The 22,922-nt window shown below is 38.8% G+C and overlaps 1 protein-coding gene across 2 annotated transcripts in view; it reads left to right on the forward strand.

Moving 5' to 3' along the window:
* mto1 (mitochondrial tRNA translation optimization 1) overlaps positions 1-22,922 on the forward strand; it is a 44,276-nt gene that overhangs the window by 13,286 nt on the left and 8,068 nt on the right. For both annotated transcript variants that reach the window (XM_084435158.1, XM_084435159.1), the window contains exons 2-8: positions 10,973-11,211; positions 11,295-11,494; positions 12,982-13,099; positions 13,188-13,486; positions 15,249-15,361; positions 15,808-15,998; positions 18,999-19,129. In XM_084435158.1, coding sequence (XP_084291284.1) covers positions 11,025-11,211; positions 11,295-11,494; positions 12,982-13,099; positions 13,188-13,486; positions 15,249-15,361; positions 15,808-15,998; positions 18,999-19,129 — 1,239 coding nt within the window. In that variant the 5' untranslated portion in view covers positions 10,973-11,024. The remainder of the gene's footprint in view (positions 1-10,972; positions 11,212-11,294; positions 11,495-12,981; positions 13,100-13,187; positions 13,487-15,248; positions 15,362-15,807; positions 15,999-18,998; positions 19,130-22,922) is intronic.

Consider the following 22,922-nt stretch of genomic DNA (forward strand, 5'->3'; position numbering starts at 1 on the left):
CGTAAAAGTCTAGTGGGGCTACATGCCCACCAAATTTCATGTTCCCCGGTGTTTCGGTGTCCCTGGTATCGTTGACGAAAAATTCACGGGGCGCCCAGCGCGGGGGGGAGTGGCCCCCGGGGACCAAACGAAATTTTTCCGTAAAAGTCTAGTGGGGCTACATGCCCACCAAATTTCATGTTCCCCGGTGTTTCGGTGTACCTGGTATCGTTGACGAAAAATTCACGGGGGGCCCAGCGCGGGGAGGGAGTGGCCCCCGGGGACCAAACAAAATTTTTCCGTAAAAGTCTAGTGGGGCTACATGCCCACCAAATTTCATGTTCCCCGGTGTTTCGGTGTCCCTGGTATCGTTGACGAAAAATTCACGGGGGGCCCAGCGCGGGGGGGGAGTGGCCCCCGGGGACCAAACGAAATTTTTCCGTAAAAGTCTAGTGGGGCTACATGCCCACCAAATTTCATGTTCCCCGGTGTTTCGGTGTCCCTGGTATCGTTGACGAAAAATTCACGGGGGGCCCAGCGCGGGGGGGGAGTGGCCCCCGGGGACCAAACGAAATTTTTCGTAAAAGTCTAGTGGGGCTACATGCCCACCAAATTTCATGTTCCCCGGTGTTTCGGTGACCCTGGTATCGTTGACGACAAATTCAGTAGATGAAAAAAAAAAAAAAAAAAAAAAAACTTTGACAATCCCTATATGACCGCTTTCGCCCAGCTACGCTAGCGGCGGTCATAATAACTGAAAAAAGCACAAATGTCAGAGCATGTCAGAACACCTCCAGGGCCCAGAAAACCGCTCAGACTCCAGAGGGTTAAAATCAGTATTCTTTACCGTGATGTTTATGTTAGGGAGCATATTTGAAATAGATTCTTAAATTTGGAATCCTTCAACATCATATAGTTCAAATGTCTGTATCTACAACAGAATGTGTGTGTGTGTGTAGTCTTAGGTTTCTGAATAAATTCTGAATCATCTGATTAATAGTTTACAAAGACTTTGTGAAATGTTTATAGACCATTCAAATATATTTTCATAATGACATATCCCCATAGCATTTAAAAAACAACAACAACAACATTTGTGTTTGTGTCTGTGTGTGTGTGTGTGTGTATGTGTGTGTGAGCATGCATTATTGAGTTAACATGGAAAAACTGGTTTGCTTTATGGCAGAAAACTGGTGAAAATCATGAGGTTTAAAGTGAAAGTGAGACAATAAGTGGTCTTCTAGTAGCCTGGCTAACGTCAGACCACTTTCTCTTTGAGACGTGGTCTGGGAACTACATGTTCATTTTCTCGTATTTGAGGCGTGGTTTACGAATGCCCAGAGCTGTTTATTGGGCGCTACAAATGTCTATCAAATGCGCCTGTACGTAGCTCATAGCCAATCGTTTCAATTATACCAGATGACGTATGTAGAGCGACAGATATTCAACGAAGAAGACGACGATGGGTCAGAGATTTATGTGTACACCAGAGTCCTGCACGGGTCCGATTTTGTAAATCCGCACCCGCCCGTACCCGCAGTGCTTAAAACAGCACCCGACCAGTTTTCCGACAGCAGCAATAATTAAAATCTTCACCCGACCCGCTTAAAATAGAACCGACACCCGACCCGCACCCGAAATAAAATCAGTTTAGACAATCACATTATAGACACACTTACAAAAATATTTATTGCCAGGTCATACAGAAGTTATTACACGACAATTAAAACAAGGACAACTTCAGCCGAAGCTGTCAAAAGGCCGGTACATGAAGAACATGGCTAACGTTACCACAAGTAGCCTAATAACAGACGCGGCTACAACACTATATCCGCCACGCAATTTCGTCTATTCTACATCTGACAATTCTGGGTTCAAACACGCCCTGCACACCACACATACTTAACAGTGTTAAATATGAAAAATACTGTTCGATAGAACTGCTTTGTTACCACAGTTTCTGCGTGCTTCCTCAGGGATTAAGTTCCACATTTGCGGCTATCCAACACGAAAATGTTTGCAGCAAAGCCTTTCACAATATTTTCTTCAGATAACTCCAAATTTCTCCCACACACTGGACTTGATTTTTGATGACGTATTGTCGACAACTTTACAATCTCCACTAGCTATTCTTTTCTTCAACTCCTCAGCATCCATCTCGACGACTGCAAGCAGATCGCGCACGCGCAGTTATGATGAATTTTTAAAAGTGAAAGTAGCCTAGGTAACGTTATAGATCCTGGGAGGGCGTGGTAAATAATAAACTGATGTGGATTTAAAATTATTTTATCAACTTGAAATACAGGCATAGTGTTCCTAAAAATATGCATATATTTTTACGTCTGTCATGTTGGAGCCATAGATATAAACAAACTGCTTCGGTGTGTCGCATAGATGTCGCCATCGTCTTGCTGCTCCCTCCCCGTTCTGTGATTGGTTCCCTAGCTGAGGGGAAAATCTGGTCCATGGTATCCAGACTGAACTAGCAGCGTGAATAAAATCGCGCTGCGCTCAAGGCAGCATGGGGAAACCCAGGCTAGTCTTCTAGTGCCCTCTGCTGGCCATTCTACTTATTAATGAAGTATTTTCACATGTGCTTTTGCATTCATACTTGGACACACACTAAAAAATCACTTATATAACAATAACTATTATAATACAATCATATTTTTTCAGTGTTTATCACTTCATCTGCACTGACACTTCACATAATTGCTAGTAATGTGGTAAATCATGGTAAATCATGCTAGAAACATGGTAAATCATAGTAAATAATACTAGATTGTGGTTTATCAAGGTAAATCATGCTAGAATCCTGGCAAATCATTCTAGAACGTGGTATATCATGGTAAATCATGCTAGAACATGGTAAATCATGGTAAACTATGCTAGAACAGGGTAAATCATGGTAAACCATGATAAATCATGATAAACTATGGTAAATCATGCTAGAACATGGTAAATCTAGGTAAACTAAGATAAAATCATGGTAAACTATGCTAGAACAGGGTAAAGCATGGTAAACCATGGTAAATCATGATAAACTATGGTAAATCATGCTAAAATGTGGTTTATCATGGTAAATCATGCTAGAACATGGTCTTTTCCTTCTATGATGTCAGTGGTTACATGCTTGCTAAATAAAACGTAATAACTTTTGATGCTTTTGTGCTTAAAGGCCTTAACTGCTTGAACCCCGATAAATGCTGCTTGCAGCTTTAATTAGGGGTTCAAGCATGAAATGCTGAAACCCTATTGTAATTGTAAGGATTTGTAAAACGCATCGTGCAGGCCAAACCGTAAAATGTTCTGCTATGTCGCATTTTGTCCAAAACCTACTTTTGCGAACTAGTCCCTGGTTTTTCGCCCGATCGAAACCAGACCAGTCTAGGACAATTCTCTGGACTCTCTAGATCAATAATTATCGAAAAAAAGTTTAACTTTTGCATTTAGCTGGCTGTAACAGGGTCATTTAGAAAAGGGGCGTGGCAAAATACACTAAAAAGCCTATAAATCCCAAATGAAAACTCAGAACTTCACCAAAATTGATGGGCATATGTGTCATAACATGGTTAAGAAGCATGCCGAGTTTCATGCAGTTCGGACCAAAGGTGGCGCTATAAATGGCAAAAAGCTTCCATTCTTATTAGGGGTTCAAGCATGAAATGCTGAAACCCTATTGTAATTGTAAGGATTCGTAAAACGCATCGTGCAGGCCAAACCGTTAGGCCTAGAGACGTGAAACCTGGCCAGATGGTAGGCCTCAATTTGGGGACAACCTATCAGAGTATGACACTGATTGGCCCATAGGTGGCGCTACAGCAACCAAAAGTTCAAAATCGCTCATAACTCTTAGGCCGAACATATGTGACATAGGCTAACATCATTAACAAGCATGCCAAATTTTATGGAGATCGGACCATAGGTGGCGCTATAACTGTTAAAAATCTTTAAAACCATATATTTCCTATGGTACATTGCCTGTATTGGCTGTAAATGGTGTTTTCCATCTATTATGTCAGTGGTTACATGCTTGCTAAATAAAACTTAATAACTTTTGATGCTTTTGTGCCTAAAGGCCTTAAAGGCCCTAATAGCTTGAACCCCGATAAATGCTGCTTGCAGCTTTAATTATTATTATTATTATACCTTGCAGCGCGTATTTCCAGAAAACATCCCCACTTGCGTGAAGTTGGTCCCCCACCCAACGCAAAACGTCGGCAAAAAAAAGTCTCAATCGTTTGTGCTGCTTTGGTTTTTAGATATTAAAATAATATTTATATGTCATTCTGAGGTCACCTTTGCGTGGCAGGGGTAGCCCAGTAGTATGTTAGCACAACCGGAGGCTGCAGTTTCAGGACCCGTCAGGTCCCCAGTTCCAGGACCCTAGTTTTATGTGACAGCGCCACCTACCGAACTGGATGATATGGCGGCTTCAGTTTCAGGACCGCAGTTCTAAGACCCAGGTGGTTTAGTTACTTTGTACATAGTATCAAGATATTTAATCTCAGGAGTATTTTTTTTTTTTATAAATGTGATTTTTGATTCAAAATGTATCAAAGGTTAATTACAAAGTGTGTACACAACGTGAGTCACAATTTTAAATTTAAACAAATGAATAACACAAAATATAATTGAAAAATGTATATCAATTTCTTGAATTATACTGTATATTGATTAACCTCCTTAAGTTTAACTAATTAGCTCATTATCAGGTAAAATAAAGATGGAATCAGCATATGCAGTCACTAAATTACAGCCAGATATTTTAAAGATACAGATACTGGTAAAGTTTAAAATATATTGAGTTTGATTCGGTAACGAGCTAGTAACATAAGGCAAAGCCAAAAACAGGTTGCATTGATGCACGTTTTCCCATTACCATCAGTTATACTGTGATGAAGGTGAATTTCGTGTAAGATTCATAACATATACAGTGTTTTGCATGTAAGAGCTTCCACGTTGAAAGCACTGTTGGCTCTGATGAGGATTAACGTTACATTCCGGTGACAAGTAGCCTACCTTACTAGTTCCTTTTTTTGCCTTGTTTGCCTTCGCTGACTGTATATGCAGGTACTGGGGATTGTGACTGCTCTTTCTCTGCCATAATTGTGATTCTTCCTAGCTTCTGTGCCTCTCTCCGTGCCTCTTCCCCTCCTCGAGTCAAACGGGTGCGCGCATGTGGGCAGCTCCTGTAGCAGCGGGGGTGGTAGCCATGGTAGCGAGGGAGAGTGACAGTCGCCCAGCCAAACATTTCATTCGTTCCGAATGGAAATAAGTAGCCGTGTTTATTGCAGTCCTGAGAGGACTACAGACACTCGATTTTTATACTCTCTTTTTCAGAGTACTTACATTTTAATTATGTATCGGTATATAAAGACAGTTGAAACAAATTTGGGAAAACGTTTTTTAGAAAAATCCTGTCTACCCTGCCTTTAACGACGCATCAAAAACGCTCGCTGACACATCGCCGACGCCAGACAAATATCTAGCATGCCAAATATCTGGATCTGTCGGCCGACTCGATAGCCTGTGGTGTCACGTGTCGCGACGAGCAACAGCCAATGATCAGCTTGTTATGACATTACCAAAGTCACTATTTGTAACCATCGTTGCCAAACCACAACAGGCAGCTGCTTTTTCATTATAATGTTTTACTCACCTCCAACTCTCTCTGACAGACAATCCCTGCTGCCCGCATGTGCTTATCCATCCTTTCACCCATATTCTTTTCTTCTTTTTTTTTTCGGGGTTCTAAACAGATCATTGCGCAAACAAATAAATATATATATATATATATATATATATATATATATATACAGTGAGGAAAATAAGTATTTGAACTCCCTGCTATTTTGCAAGTTCTCCCACTTAGAAATCATGGAGGGGTCTGAAATTGTCATCGTAGGTGCATGTCCACTGTGAGAGACATAATCAAAAAAAAAAATCCAGAAATCACAATGTATGATTTTTTAACTATTTATTTGTATGATACAGCTGCAAATAAGTATTTGAACACCTGAGAAAATCAATGTTAATAGTTGGTACAGTAGCCTTTGTTTGCAATTACAGAGGTCAAACGTTTCCTGTAGTTTTTCACCAGGTTTGCACACACTGCAGGAGGGATTTTGGCCCACTCCTCCACACAGATCTTCTCTAGATCAGTCAGGTTTCTGGGCTGTCGCTGAGAAACACGGAGTTTGAGCTCCCTCCAAAGATTCTCTATTGGGTTTAGGTCTGGAGACTGGCTAGGCCACGCCAGAACCTTGATATGCTTCTTACAGAGCCACTCCTTGGTTATCCTGGCTGTGTGCTTCGGGTCATTGTCATGTTGGAAGACCCAGCCTCGACCCATCTTCAGTGCTCTAACTGAGGGAAGGAGGTTGTTCCCCAAAATCTCGCAATACATGGCCCCGGTCATCTTCTCCTTAATACAGTGCAGTCGCCCTGTCCCATGTGCAGAAAAACACCCCCAAAGCATGATGCTACCACCCCCATGCTTCACAGTAGGGATGGTGTTCTTGGGATGGTACTCATCATTCTTCTTCCTCCAAACACGTTTAGTGGAATTATGACCAAAAAGTTCTATTTTGGTCTCATCTGACCACATGACTTTCTCCCATGACTCCTCTGGATCATCCAAATGGTCATTGGCAAACTTAAGACGGGCCTTGACATGTGCTGGTTTAAGCAGGGGAACCTTCCGTGCCATGCATGATTTCAAACCATGACGTATTAATGTATTACCAACAGTAACCTTGGAAATGGTGGTCCCAGCTCTTTTCAGGTCATTGACCAGCTCCTCCCGTGTAGTTCTGGGCTGATTTCTCACCTTTCTTAGGATCATTGAGACCCCACGAGGTGAGATCTTGCATGGAGCCCCAGTCCGAGGGAGATTGACAGTCATGTTTAGGTTCTTCCATTTTCTAATGATTGCTCCAACAGTGGACCTTTTTTCACCAAGCTGCTTGGCAATTTCCCCGTAGCCCTTTCCAGCCTTGTGGAGGTGTACAATTTTGTCTCTAGTGTCTTTGGACAGCTCTTTGGTCTTGGCCATGTTAGTAGTCGGATTCTTACTGATTGTATGGGGTGGACAGGTGTCTTTATGCAGCTAACGACCTCAAAAAGGTGCATCTAATTTAGGATAATAAATGGAGTGGAGGTGGACATTTTAAAGGCAGACTAACAGGTCTTTGAGGGTCAGAATTCTAGCTGATAGACAGGTGTTCAAATACTTATTTGCAGCTGTATCTTACAAATAAATAGTTAAAAAATCATATATTGTGATTTCTGGATTTTTTTTTTTAGATTATGTCTCTCACAGTGGACATGCACCTACGATGACAATTTCAGACCCCTCCATGATTTCCAAGTGGGAGAACTTGCAAAATAGCAGGGTGTTCAAATACTTATTTTCCTCACTGTGTATATATATATATATATATATATATATATATATATATATATATATATATATATATATATATATATATATACAAGCTGAGCCATATCGCATTAATTATCACAGACGTATCGCCTGCGATAATTAATGCGATATGGCTCAGCTTGTCAGTGATCTACGGCTCTGTGTAGTAAATGCCGCTCCATCTGAAAGCAGGTGATGGCGATTTACTACTAATCAAGGAACCGGCTTTACTGACGAGATGCGCATAACAATGTCATGTGATATATCGCCCAGCCCTATTATATATATAATTATTATTTATATATATATATATATATATATATATATATATATATATATATATATATATATATATATATTATATAATATATAATATATATATATATATATATATATATATATATATATATATATATTATATAATATATTTATATATATATATATATTATATATATACAATTATAATTTTTTTCGCCAATTTTGTCCCGCCGTCCATTTTCAAATAGACAATGCGCCATTTCCCATTCCACTTCTTGCGCATGTTTTCGTGACAAAATGTGGTTTTGGGACCGGATAAGTCGTTGGGTGACAGAGTTGTTGTCAGCTCGTGTAGTGTGTAACCCCCTGTTGCAGATAATTTACGTAGTGTCACATAGTGTGAACACCACAACGACTTCAAGACTCCAGAGCAAGTCATGTAGTCTAAACAGCACAGCGATCTGCCGACGTTTAAAGTTGTGTAATGTGAACTAGGCATTAGTTACACTACGCCATAAAAGTATGTACTCTTTTTGTGAAGAAAAGGTATTTACTTTTGAATGTGTAGCAAAAAAAGTAGGCAATGCATCCTGTCATTTAAACTGCCCTGTCAATCATCTTGTCACAGTTAAAATCCTCTATTAAATCTAATTAAATTTTCTACCGTTTCAGAGAGAAATGTAGTAGCATGTTCATCTGCCAGTGGGTCTTTCATGGAGACTGTCCTCATGTGTTTGCAATTTGAATATAATAATGCATTTAAAAGTTGGTGCGCTTCACCAACGGACGTCGCTCAAATGCCTCTGGGCACAATTGGATAGACCTAAAACCAATCAGAGTGATCGTCATCGTGTAAAGCCCGCCTCAACGTTTCTGATTGGTGCCTCGATTTGGACGGATTAGAAATCGGCTTGAATGGGCTCTTTGCCAGACTACTTGTAGAGAAAATCTAAATTTGCCGGAAGTTTGTCTGGGTTTTCCCAGGCTAGCAATACCCACCAGTTGAATGGTCTCCCTTCTTTCCTCAATTGTTTGTCAATTTTTCAGTTCAATTCTTCCACTTCTCTGAAATAGTTATCAGAGAGCAATCACTGTTGTGTTAACATAAATATCAGTAACAAAAGGGTGCACTGGGCATTGTGCAAAAATAATTCATAATTTACTCTGACCTGTAATGATAATCCGGACCAGAAAGGAAGACCTGCTCAGCCTCCTGCAAGGAGACATTCCGTGGACAGCCAGGGCATATATAATGGCCTATGAAAAAACGTTAATATAAATATACTATTATACCACTACTGAACAGCAAGCCATTATACATGGGTCCATACACGAGTAGTGCTAGCATGCAGTAAATACAGTACATTTTGTAAGTGCAGGAGCAGGACACACAAACACAGTACATGGTTCGGCATACCTCTGGAAAAAGAACACCACAGATGAACTGCACTTCATACTTAAGTATACATTTTATACTTAACTAATATGGTAAAACAATGAGTATTAAGCAAGTTTCACACTAATACAGTAAGCTACAGGTAAATCTTACACACATCAACATGCTTTTGTCATCTTTTTAAGTTTAATTAATGTGCTGGCTAGATTTACTTATTATAGTCATTAAAACTCAACAAGGATTCATTAAATCATGGCCACGAATTAAGAACGTCGTAGTAATTAATAAAACTAGCACATAAATTCTAAATTCGTGGGAATTCATTATTAATTCATAGTTAGCAGCTCTCACTTTGGCTATATAAACTTTGCTTTGTTTAAACGTTATAAAATAAAACTTAATTGAATATCGGTACTCACAGTCTGATAGGTGTCCATGTCGTCCATCTTAAATTAGTATTTTTGGTGATCCAGTTCGGTAGGTGTCACAAAAAACTAGGGTCCTGAAACTGGGGTCCTAGAACTGGGGTCCTGAAACTGCAGCCTCCGGTTGTGCAGGAATACCCTTCTCAGGGGAGCTGCCGCTCGACCTGTCACCTAACCTGTCACCGCTAGGGCCAGCTGCCAGAGGATCCGTCACTGTTAAATGCCCCTGCCACGGGACCTGTCACGGATATGCGCCTGCCTCCTGACCTTACACAATGTGTTTTTTTTTGTGTGTTTTTTACAAAATGCAGAGCATATCCTCTGTAGCCAGCGGGAGCGAGAACGTTATGCAGGTCAATAGGCAATAGGTCAATATTCAAGAAAATCTAATTCAAAGAAATTTAAATGTTAATAATCATCATTACTCGCCCCTAAGTGCATACAAAGTGCCTACATAGGTTACTCTACTAGGGGCTGTTCAAAAACCAACACCGGTACGGCAAATCCAACACAAATGTATTTAAATGCTGAATTTATGTGAAATTAATAGCATTTTAAGGATGAATCGAAATAAATAAAATAAAAGAGGACACAACAATATTTTGCACTTGCCAGTTGTTATTTTGCCAGTTTTTTTTCCACACAAACGTCTTATGCGACAGATGAGAGCATTACATTCATTAATTGGTTGACACAACTGTAATTTCTACATAGACCTATATCAGAATGTCGATCACACGTAGTAATTATGATTCTGTAATTATGATAACTTGCCGTTCAATGTCATTCAGTTCAATGTATTGTCTAATATTTTAAAACTGAAGCAGCACAAACGAAGCACAAACAATTGAGACTACTTTGGGTGAATTTGGATCATGTGGGGGGGCTGGTGACATCAGTGCCTAAAATTCAAAGTCTAATATTTAAAAAGAAAATGGAAGCAGCACCAACGAAACGTTTACCGGCACAAACCAGCACAAACGATTGGGACTATTTTGCTGATGTTTTGCGTTGGGTGGGGGGCCAACTTCACGCTGGTTACATCCCCTATGAAAACGAACCTTAGTTTTATTATAATCATGCTTTTTTGGCAGATTGATTACCATTTGTATAACCACAGTTTTACCACAAATACCATGGTTTTTAAATCGTGGTTAATTTGTGGTTATGCATGGTTTAACTATATTAACCATGGTATTTTGGTTGTATTTATAGTAAAATGTTTGTTAAAACATCTTTAATTTAAAAACATTAAAACATGTTTAATTTGTACAAATTGCTATGGTGCAATTTCCATAAAAATTTTTTTGCAGGATAATGCAGCTGGGTTTTCAGATGCAACATTTATGATAGAGATTAGATTTGCTGTTTAAAATAACCAATCATTTAGTATTTCAGCTGGAGAGTGTTCTATGCTGCTTTTGTAGACAGATGTAAAAGCATATTGATTACTAAAGCAGCTTTTTATACCTCCCTTTTTGATCACAGATCGAAAATCCTTACCATCCGAGGCAGTGTACCACCTTGACAATCATCGCACATGTTGGTAAGAAGATTGCGCTTTCCAAAGACTCTCTCCACCTGCTCCATTCGGGCCTCTGATATTCACACTCAACATTATGATGTCATTGTGGTGGGTGGCGGTCATGCTGGAACCGAAGCAGTGGCGGCCGCCAGCAGAGTTGGAGCAAAGACGCTTCTCATCACACAGAAAATCCAAACTATCGGTGAGTTGAAAGGTTTACTATAGCACCTTATTGAGATATTATTCAGAACAACCTCTAAACACAGTTCTCCATTTGTCTTGTAGGGGCGCTCTCGTGTAACCCATCGCTGGGAGGTGTCGGGAAAGGTCATCTGGTGAAGGAGATTGACGCTCTGGATGGTGTCATGGGACGGGCTGGAGACTGGGCCGGGGTTCATTTCTCTATTCTTAACCGCAGTAAGGGGCCTGCAGTGTGGGGCCCCAGAACCCAGCTGGACCGTCAACGCTATAAAGACTTTATACAGGTTCCATTCTGTCAGCATTACTAAAGAAAATACGAATTAGTTGAGTTTTGTCCATCTATTGAAACTCCATGCAACCAAACTTTCAAACTTCAAAACATTTATAAAGACATTGTAAAAGTAATCGAGCAGTTTAATCCATGTCTTCTAAAGAGAAAAGATTGCTTTATATGATAAACAGATTTAAGTCTTTATTCTCATAAAACTATACATTTCATAGATGTAATATGCATGTGCATGCCGTCACCGTTTTCACAGATTCACGTTTTTGAAGTTTACACGGAGATGATAACTTTCACTTTGATCCCTATTTCAAAGTTTGCGTTCTCAGGCCACCAAAACACCATTGTCGTGTAAATGAATGGCCAGAACGCATTCAAAGTTTTCTGTTTTCAGTTGAAAATGGTGTTGTGTAAGCGGTTAATAACTAATGATTTCTACAACGGAAATAAATCAATCAAAAACTTACTTAAACTGGACAATGACTTTCTTCTAGAGCTGCTGTTCAGCCAAAACAATCTCTGTTCCATCAATTTCCTATTATCACTGTAAAGTTGTTTTGAAACAATCTGTATTGTAAAAAGTGATATATAAATGAAGGTGACTTGACTTGACTGAAGAAAGCAAACATCGAGTCAACTGATATTTATTTGTATACGTTTTAATTATTATTTTCTTAGACAAGTGAATTTACTGAAGGCTACCAGGAAAGCTAGGTCACTAAGTTTATTAAATTAATTCTCAATATAGGCACATTCATTAATATTATTATGCCTAATATGTTGAAAACTATGGAGCCCTGCACATGACATATGGGGGGAAAAAAGTACATAGTGGCCATGAATTAACAATTAGTTCCCTTGACTTACTAATACGCCAGTACGTTTTACTAAACCGTTCCCTCGTTTCAATTCAATTGTGCATGCATACAATATAATAATGAATTCCCTCGTTTCACTAAACCGTGGCCACGTTGTAAAAATGATTTGTTCGTAAATCAAAACAAGTCAAGTCACCTTCACTTATATAGCGCTTTTAACAATATAGATGGTTTCAAAGCAGCTTTACATGAATCATGTAAATACATTATAGTATATTTCAATTCAAAATTGAGAAATGAGACACAATTTTATTAGTTTCTCTTCCTGATTGTTTCTGTCAGTCATTTAACATTTATTTTCTTAAAAAACAATAAAATATGAAATGTTTAGTTTAGCTACTTGCATCTTATCTCGCAATCAGTAGCCTTGGTGAACAGTAAAGCCTGCCTTCTTTGATTGGTTACCTTAAACCTTTCGACATTGGCAAGCACTAGTAGACTGCTGAGGCAGCTCATGAGAAACTTGGTTATCTTGGTTAAAAATACTAAGGACCGGAAGACCTCAATGGTGGGTACAGCCATGATAGTGGCTTAACAGCAACCAAAGAAAATCTAGGTATAGATTTCTATGGGTTTCATAGTAACACCATCTTGACTCTCTGTTTTTCAGTCAGAGCTTTTATCTACACAGAGAGTGACCATCCTAGAGGGCTCTGTGCAGGACCTTCTATTTACTACGGCTGATCCAGAGAAACCAGGAAGACATAAAGTTTACGGAATACGCTTGGGTGAGAAACATCATATACTCAACGCACTCCACTCTTCCTAATAACAGAGTGACGGATTCATGTTTTGACCAAATGTTGTCTGTGGCAGCTCATGGAGGTGGTGAAATCCATTCCCGCTCTGTGGTTCTGACCACTGGCACCTTCCTGTCTGGTGCTCTCTTCATCGGCCAAAACACTTCTCCAGGGGGGCGAATGGCTGATCCGCCTTCCTGTGCGGGTCTCTCTCATACCTTGAAAGAAGTTTTGGGGTTGAAGGTTGGCCGGCTGAGGACTGGTACTCCTCCCCGTATCATCAAGGATACGATCGACTTCTCCCTCACCCTTATTCGTTTGCCTGACCCAAGTCCCACTCCATTCAGCTTCATGAATACACACACACACTGCAAGGTATGAATTACCAGTCATATTCTATCCTTAAAGGAGTAGTTCACTTTAAAATGAAAATTACCCCATGATTTACTCACGCTCAAGCCATCCTAGGTGTACGTGACTTTCTTGTTTCAGACGAATACATTCATAGTTGTATTAATAAATGTCCTACCTGTGAGGTAAATACTGATATTAGCTCTGTTTCAAGTCTTCTTGCACTTGAACAGACATATTCACACAGAATATAAAAATTCTGTAAAAAATAAATAATTAAAAAATTGCCGTCTCAATTTGTTTTTTTATGTTAAGTCTGCAGTCAGTAGTTTTTCGTCTTTCATCTCTGTTTGAAATCTGCAATTGCAGTTATTCGCGGAATTATCAACTTTACGTGGGTTGTGCCTTGGCATGGCACAGCGTGGGACCGTGGGTGAATCCAATGTTTTGTGGAGAATGTGCGGCTGTCAGTCGCCGCACCGGTGTGGATACTGTCATTTGGAATCACAGATTCTACTTTTTGGAAATATGACCAACATAAGAATTTTCACCGGAAAATGTCATCTGAACAAGTAACATCCACTTTTGTTCTGACCAACTAGGGGAAAAAAAGCATTGCAGTAAATTGTGCTGATTAAATCTAAACGATCGCTTATCATATCACATCAAACCGTGCAAATTATACTTTTGTTAACAACATCAGCATTGCGTGACTACATTTAATGCCCTTCCGATATTTATCCTTGTTTTCGCATGGGCCCGGTTGCAGTCTCTCTTTTTTTTCTGTAGCCACTCCGAAGTCCGAACAATGTCTTTTGCATTTTACAACGGGTGAATCTCTAGTTGTCACTGGTGATTGTCGTTTGAACCTTTCTGGATCCGCCATCAAATTGATTAATTTAATTATATCAAGTGCTGTGAGAAAAGGCTTTAAATCTCCACCTCCAACATCCTCACACGCAATATAGCCTACTAGCCGAGACACCTTCTTTATGTGTACAGATGTGACGTAATGACGCAAAGACATGCCCGAATTTCCCATGGAAATCCACCAGTATCACTAGAATTAAAAACATTATTACAAGCTTTCTGTTTTGAATCAAGCTAAGGCAAGCAGATAGTTTTGAACACTGGCTGGTTATTTACATGCTCAAATTTATTTTGGATCATTTTTAACCACAAAAAATCTGTTTAATTTATACAGTGAGAGACTATACAGTGTTATTTTACATTTATTACTTTATTCAATGTCTCTGCCTGAAAACTATTGTTACTTGTCTTTTTAATAATGTTTTTAATTTATATTACTTAGGGAAGTAGTTTTAGCTGTGGTATTGAAATTGGAATAGAGAATTGTGAATTTTTCACTGGTCACTAAAATTTTGGTATCAAACTGGCTGTTTTTGTAAAATATTCATGGCCGATATATATGCCATTGGCAGGTGTGGCAAAAAGTTAGTTTTAGGCCCTTGAGCTGCAGGGAAATTGCATTTAGGAAACACTGATTGGCTAATGGCACCACAAGAACAAAACTCTTCTACTTGTTGTGACTATCCTGAACTGTCAAAGGGAGACTGGAAAACTAGAAAAACAATTAAACATTTATGTTGTTAGAAAATGTTTATTTTGTCATGGCTACTTCTGAATGCCTGGCAATTTTCAACCTTGCAACCCCTTGGTTCCTCACACAAAGCTGTCATATGATGTGCCTTGAAAAATATGGTACTGATCTCTGTCATCATAGTTTGGATTAGTTAAACTGCCATGTTGCTAATTTTCTGTGTAGCCCGAAGAGCAGCTTCCATGTTATCTGACCTACACCACTCCTGGGGTAGAAAGAGTGGTGAAAGAGAGCAGCCACCATAACTCACACATACAGCAAGACACTAAAGGACCCAGGTAATGTTTGAACACCCACACAAACACTTTCCACTGGCTTAAGGTGGGGGTTCACGTCTTTTTCTGAATTACCATAATAATGAATTTCTGACTAGTAAAGCTGTTCACGTCCTCATGAATTCAAGGAAACTTCAAATCGTATGAAAGCTTATACCTCTACCACTCTCCTATTATTGTAACATATAAAAAGCAAAATGGCAGTGGCCTCAGCATTCAAAGGTAGCTAGGTACAGTATCACACACATATTAGTTTATATACCATTTTAGCTCAGCCAGTGTTGCCTGGTGCACTTTCTTAGCTCTGTTTTGTCATTAGAAGAGCATTTATGGTGAATTAATATACTGATTAAGTATTTGTATTATACTAATTTTAACAAGATGAGAATGGTGCATTATTAAGAGTAAATGCTTGCATCAAATGATGAATCTGACTCCATTTCTCACAGGTACTGCCCCTCCATTGAGTCGAAGGTGCTTCGGTTTCCAGGGCGCCAGCACCAGGTATGGCTGGAACCGGAGGGTCTGACCTCTGACCTCATGTACCCTCAGGGTTTGTCTATGACGATGCCCCCTGAGAAGCAGCTCTGCCTCATCAGAGAGATTCCTGGGCTGCAACGTGCAAAGATTTGCACTCCAGGTATATTTATAATCAAGCCAAATAAAATGTATTTGTACAATACTTTTCACAATACGTGCATTGTTTCAGAAAAACAATTTTTTCCAGAAAATACTTTTTTGTAAAAGGGGCGTCTTCCCCACAACTCGAAAAAATGCCCATTTTACGTTGCGGTAATGAAACCCCTGGAATTTAGTGAATGCCCACTGAAACTATAGACAGTATATAAACTGGACACAGCGACCCCATTGGATTCAACGGAGACAAGTGAAGTCAATTAGAAGCACTCACTTCCTGATGGTCGAGCGTACTGCGCAGACTCAAACTGAGCTTGACGACGTAGATGTGACGTGAGCAACCCGTCTGTCTTCTAGTAGCTGTGCCAACAGAAATCTGAATCATTCCCTTCCGAAACTTGCAGAGACGGAGAGTGTGAGTAGGAGGTGTCCATGAGCTAGGAGCAGGAGAAACTTTTGCTAAGTATTCTGATTAATTATTTTGTCATTTTGCCTCCACGTCCCCCCGATTGCGCGCGAGCTTCTCCTCCTGTCCATACGGTAATCTCTCTACTGTGCGACAGAGAGTCGTGTGGTTATGACGCAATCGTTAGCCTATTTTTACAAAAACTGCATCTACGGGGCCATAACGTAAGATACAAGGTAATGGAGCCTTTTACAGGGTTCCCGCGGGGTCTTAAAAAGTCTTAAAATGTCTTAAATTCTGAACTTTAAATTTAAGGCCTTAAAACGTCTTAAAAACAGCCAGATTTTCATCCGCGGTCTTAAATTTCATTTAGTCAGGTCTTAAAAAAGATTTTACCCTTGTTCATTTTCAGAAACTCTGGCCGCATAAAGTTATTACAAAGTAGCAAAAAAATATTGAAGTCGCTCGCCAAGAGGCAGTTCACATATCGCGTCTTTTTCGCGCTCAAGTTCATTCAAATGTAGGCCGCGGTAAGCGCGCTTATAATTGAAGCGACGCGCTCTTTTTTTTTTTCCAGGCGCAGCGACATGAAAAAAGACATGAAGGATGCGGGTGCACCCAAACACTACGGGTGTTTTTCTCTTCTCCGTAAATAAATCTTGTAACAGAGCTACAGCAAGCGTTTTTCGGCGGTGGAAATCCATTAGCCACTAAAACTTTTTTATCATTGTGGAGTTGCATAGCAACGACAGACGCCACGGGAAAATCGGACCGAATTTTACTATTAATAATAAAAGATAAGCTAAAGTGTATTGTAAATGTCACTAAATCATTTTTTATAAAAAGAATGAGTCAAAAAAGATAAATTAAAGTCTGAAATATGTGAGGTTTATCTTTTTATAAAAACCTTTTTTGTCAACTTTATTTGAACTTGTAGTATATAACATGTTTCAAGACACTTTTAAAATCTGGCTATCATTTTTAATCGTATTATTTTAATGTTTATGTTAGTGCGTATTGATGCTAATTTTATTTGTTATTTGCTGTTTTTCGACATAAAACTTGGTGAATTGATTTCATTGTGTTGTATTAGTACTTTTTGAACAGGATTCTGTGATAACAGTGATAATTTTTGGCACTATAATAATTAAATGAAATGTTCATGCCATTTCATCTCTAGTTATGATCAACTATGATCAACTAAAATCAACTAATTATGTGTTTTTTACAGTATAGGCCTATAATATGCAAAGTACAATTTTTTTATAAAAAAATTATATCTGATTCTGTTCTTTTCTCTGACACGCGTTGTTGGGTCTGGAAGGTTACTAATGTGATTGTTTTATCTGTAAATTAAGTTAATGCTTTTTCAATTACTGAATTCATTGAAATAAAATGAATTATTTGATTTGAATATTTTTTGGCAATGCGTCGTGTAGGTCTTAAATTTCAATCTTTATGGTCTTAAAATGTCTTAAAAAGGTCTTAAATTTGACTAACTGAAACCTGCAGGAACCCTGTTTTATACATTTTCGTGTTTCTTTAGAAATAAATAATGGACAAATGGAGACTTTAAACACCTCAGATGTGAAGTTATTCGCTGTCAAAGTGACGCCAAAATGAATGGGAGTCAATGGAATGCTAACAGCAGGTGATGGTCCGCTAATCAATGGCGGCGCCCGGGGAAGCTTCAATATTTTATGAAACCCTGCCCCCCTGACTGAAACACTGCAGTAATTTCCTGGTTAACCTCTAACCCAAGAGTCACATGATCTATACCAACCACTAAGAAAACAGCTCGTAGTCATCTTCAGTCTTTGTTGTTACACCAAACTGCCACAAGATGGTGCTAAGAAATGACAAATGATTGCATGCCATGACAGTATATATAGTTTTACATGAGTGCATTGTCTGTATGCGGATATAATATATCCAACATTATATATAGAGCTGTGCGATAATATGGTTTACATTTTGAGACGATATAAACAATCAAACAGCCAGGATTTGCTATGTTGTGTGTGTGTGTGTGTGTGTGTGTGTGTGTGTGTGTATGTATATATATATATATATATATATATATATATATATATATATATATAGTATTGCTTTTTATGAGCATACTGTATGTATGCAGGTAAAGTAGTAATTACTATATATCCAACTTTTAATATTGCTGGGAGATAATACCGTGTAGTTAAAATTTTTTATGATATAACAATCAAGCAGTTGAGATTTGCTACATTGTACATACCGCTTAACATGAGTGTACTGGATGTATCTGGGTAAGGTTGGATATGCTTATTGTAGATGTGTAATTTATTATTGACTATTAATTCGTTAATTAATTCAGGTTATTAATTTGGAACATTTTAGAGACACAGACCTTGGATCATGTTACGTTGGACTGTCACGTTGCCAGACTTTTGAATATCTCCACTAGGCCGCTTTGCAGATTACTCTGTCAAAGAACTGCCCACTAAGACAGTAAACAATGGGGCAGTTAGGGGTGGGTAAATATTAAATGGGTAATGCTCAGTGTTGATCTGCAATGGACTATACAGAAAACTCATAAGTTGTCTTAATGTTTTGCTCCAGGTTATGGAGTGCAGTATGACTTTGTCTGTCCAACACAACTCTTCCCGTGGCTGCAGGTAAAGAGCACTCAGGGTCTCTTCCTGGCTGGGCAGATAAATGGAACCACAGGCTATGAGGAGGCAGCTGCACAGGTAGGGATATTGTGATAACTGCAATATTGTAATACTGACAAGCCAACTACTGACAAGCCAACTACTGACAAGCCAACTACAGAGGAATGCAAGCAACTGCCGCAATCGCGAATCCTCGATGTTCACATTTCAAAAAAATTCATAAGGCTATACCCTTCATGTTTTACATTTCATGCATTCATATTTAATGTTAAATAAGTTAATGATAACAAGAGTGAAGAATGTATTTTTTTCCTGCCAAATGGCTCTTTTTTACTAAAGACTGTGTTCCATTGTGATTTATACAGATTTGCACTAAACAAGCCTAAACAGATAGCGAGTGAGAGAGACAGAGATGGACTGAGCGCGTGCGATTACCTGCGTCTCCTACTTAGGGTCAAGTCTTATATCCATTTCCCATGAATGGAGTCAGGGCTGGTAAATGCATTGGATCTCGATGAAGTAAAGCATCAGCTTCAGCGTTACCCAGGCTACACATTGCTGGTCGATTGAGCCATCTAAAGTGGCGCTCAAAATGAAATCTTGTTGAATCAGTGTTTATGAGCATATTAGTTGAATGAACCGTTTAATGACTCACTAAAATACAGTCCCTTGCCCCCACCTAGTGGTGTAATAATGTAACCTGCATTGACTGACGGGACAGCCTGTCTAGAACGCTTAGAGACAATTACTGGTAAAATATCAGCAGTCTTAGAAAACCTCTTGTTCAGTCAGATTCGAAGATCAGAACTAACTGTTAGACATATAACAATAGCCCAACAAGCTTATTGTCAGGTTTATGTTCTGTTATGTGAACCCTTATTTTAACATTCTGTTCTTTTTCCCTGCTCTGTTTAGTTTAATTTCATCGGTTACTGATTCAATCCTCGATTGTTTCTATAGTTACTTATTTGTTGTTCTTTGTCAGTTCTCGTTGATGAATTTTGTGATTTGCGTTATTCTCCGGTGTGTTCATTGATGACATGAATCTCTCTGTCGTAGTACCGAGGTCTATGTGTAGAATCAAGTAATCCACTGCACTGATAAGTTGACTTACTGAAGAGTTTAAACACTGACGTTTTCAGAACAACAGCTTTTAACGTTGAACAACTTCTAGCTCAAACAGTGGGGTAGTTAAAGGCAGACCATCAGTATGACCAATGACAGGTGGGAAGTGTTTTGAGAAGCCCATTTGTGATTTTTGTTTTTTGTTTTTGCTGTTGCTAGTTACTAAGTGACTTCACCTTTCAGTATTTCTTCTTGTGCTTCTTAACTACCACATAAAAGCTTGGAAATGCTAAGACATTTTTATGTTTTTGAAAGAAATTCAGCATTGATGGAATTGCCATTGTAATTAAATAGCATCAATATTAACATTCTATGTCCTTTTTGACTGATTTCCAGAAATTCTCTCTCTGACATAAGCAGCTCTTGCAGATAAATGAAACAAACTTAGCTAGCAAAGTTAGCTGCCATTATAAACTGCTTCATAGAAAGATTGTAATTAAATGTTTAGTATAACTTTTTTTTTAATAATTTATGACAAAAGAACTGACAGATAAGAAAAAACAACATTATTCGTGGAGTGACTACTCAGCTTGACACCGTCAACATTCCATGTCTCATTAGTCTTGCGTGTACCAGGCATGAGAAAAGAAAGACGCTGTCCGTTTGTTAAGTCTGATGTCACGCATTACAATTTTCAGGTCCAAAAGGTCCAAACACCAAATGGTGCTTATACACTTACAGTGTGTTGTAATCGGTGATGGGTAGATTACTTTTAAATTGTTGTCTGTTACTGATTGGTTACATGACGAAAATTGTAGTTAGATATATTATATGTGATTACACATTTTGTACTCTAATGTTTCTAATCTAAATGTTTGATTAATTTAAAGGGGTCATGTAATGCCATTTTTGTACAAGTTAATATGATTCTTCAGGGTCTAAATTAAAAGTTTGTAATATACTTTAATTAAAAATTCTCATTAGTATTGTAAGAAAACACTCATTTTACCTGGTCAAAAACAACTCTGTTTTCAGCACGCCGTTTAAGTGCATGTGTCTTTACATGATAATGAGCTTTGCTCACCCCGCCCCTCTGTTCTGTGCTTACACCGTTTGTAATAATAACACAATAACTATAACGTTATAAACGTGGGATTATGAATTATATTGAGAACGTCGTACATAGAAAACATGCCGTAATGTACCCTGAGTGTAAAAATAGCTGCATTCATCGTGAAGTGTGCTAGCGATTTGCAAAGATTAATATAAGTATTAATATAAAGGTTCATAAAACGTTACACTCACTTCTTTTTCTGGAGGTGCAGCAGGAACATGAATAGTTGGTTCTGATCCTTTTTTCAGGAGCAGCTTCTTAGCAAAACCAGCTTTATACTGACCCTCCTTTGTAAAGCAGTCTGGTGTGTGAAATGATTCGCGCAAACATGAAAGCATTGACGTTGATCGTGGGGAATATTCCCATTGAAAACAAAACTCAGCCACTGCGTCTTCAGCGGTTCGGATTTAGGAACATCAAAATGACTGCTGTGTTCCTTTTTACACCCAAGAACAGAACACCACAATCGCTTAGACGCCATTCTGCTCATAGACAGTGCTCCAGCGTATCAACAATGACGCGTGGACAACAGACAGCTCGCTCACGAGCGAGGGCGGGTCTGTGTTGAAACGCTGCTGTCAATCAACAATCGTGGGAGGGGCGTCCGACCGTGTGACGTCACTAGGTCGAACGGCTTGATTTGAGAGAGGGGAAAACATATAAGGAGATTAAAAAGAAAACACTGGATGGATTTTTATCATTTTATGATGGTTGTGTACAGGCACTGCCAACACACATTTCAGTACAATCAACTTGTAAAAGTGCATGTACCATTATATGACCCCTTTAAGATTGCTTCTATAAAAAACAAAGAGAAAGTATATTTCATTATTTATTAACATCATAAAATGCATTAAACATATTATGGCAGGGTTCCCCAAACTGCAGCTCGTGAAAGAACTGCTGGGGGTTAGAGCTAATAATTAATTAATGTCAAAAATACTGTCAAAATGTCCATCTTGGCAAGTATCCTCATAACAGTCGGTTATATCTTAAGTGAACATAAACAGTTAGGATGTGTCTTAATATATTGGATCCGTCCATTAGGTCTTATATTAGGCTACAGTACAACAGGTACATCAGGCTGCTGTCATTTTGTGTCTTTAATGTTAATCAAACAACAAAAGACAAAGGGAAAATCACCCACTGCTCTCGAGATGGCATTGGTGAATGGTGCAATGCAATGCTTTCAAATTACCTCGTCTCATTCACCAGAGAGACAACATTCATTATTATTGTAAAGTTATGTGCTTTATATTGTAATGTAAACAACTAAACAACTGTAAAATGTGGCTGCTGTTTGTTTTGCCTTGTTTTGGGCACGGGAAGGGGCGTCTTTACTGCTTGATAAATATAAGCAGCACGGCATGTAATGGTTCATGTGCTCGTCAGACCCGAAATAGATAAATATTAACTATGCTCTTTAAAACAAAGAATAGAGCAATATAGAAGAATGGTTAGTATGCTCAAACAGTGGGAAACTATATTCATGCAGTGTGCGTTTGTCAAAAAATCTATTCTGATTTTAAGCTTGTTACAGCGTGCATCCTGATCACTTTATTTAACGTTCATGTAAACACTACGTTCGGATTCATCAATCGGAATTAATTTATTCCGATTGAAACAAAAAGTGCCCATGTAAACGTAGCTACTGTGTGATTTCTAGGCTCCACTACAACTCAGTCTTTTTCT

The sequence above is a fragment of the Rutilus rutilus genome (assembly GCF_951802725.1).
Source record: "Rutilus rutilus genome assembly, chromosome: 16".
Lineage (NCBI taxonomy): Eukaryota > Metazoa > Chordata > Actinopteri > Cypriniformes > Leuciscidae > Rutilus > Rutilus rutilus.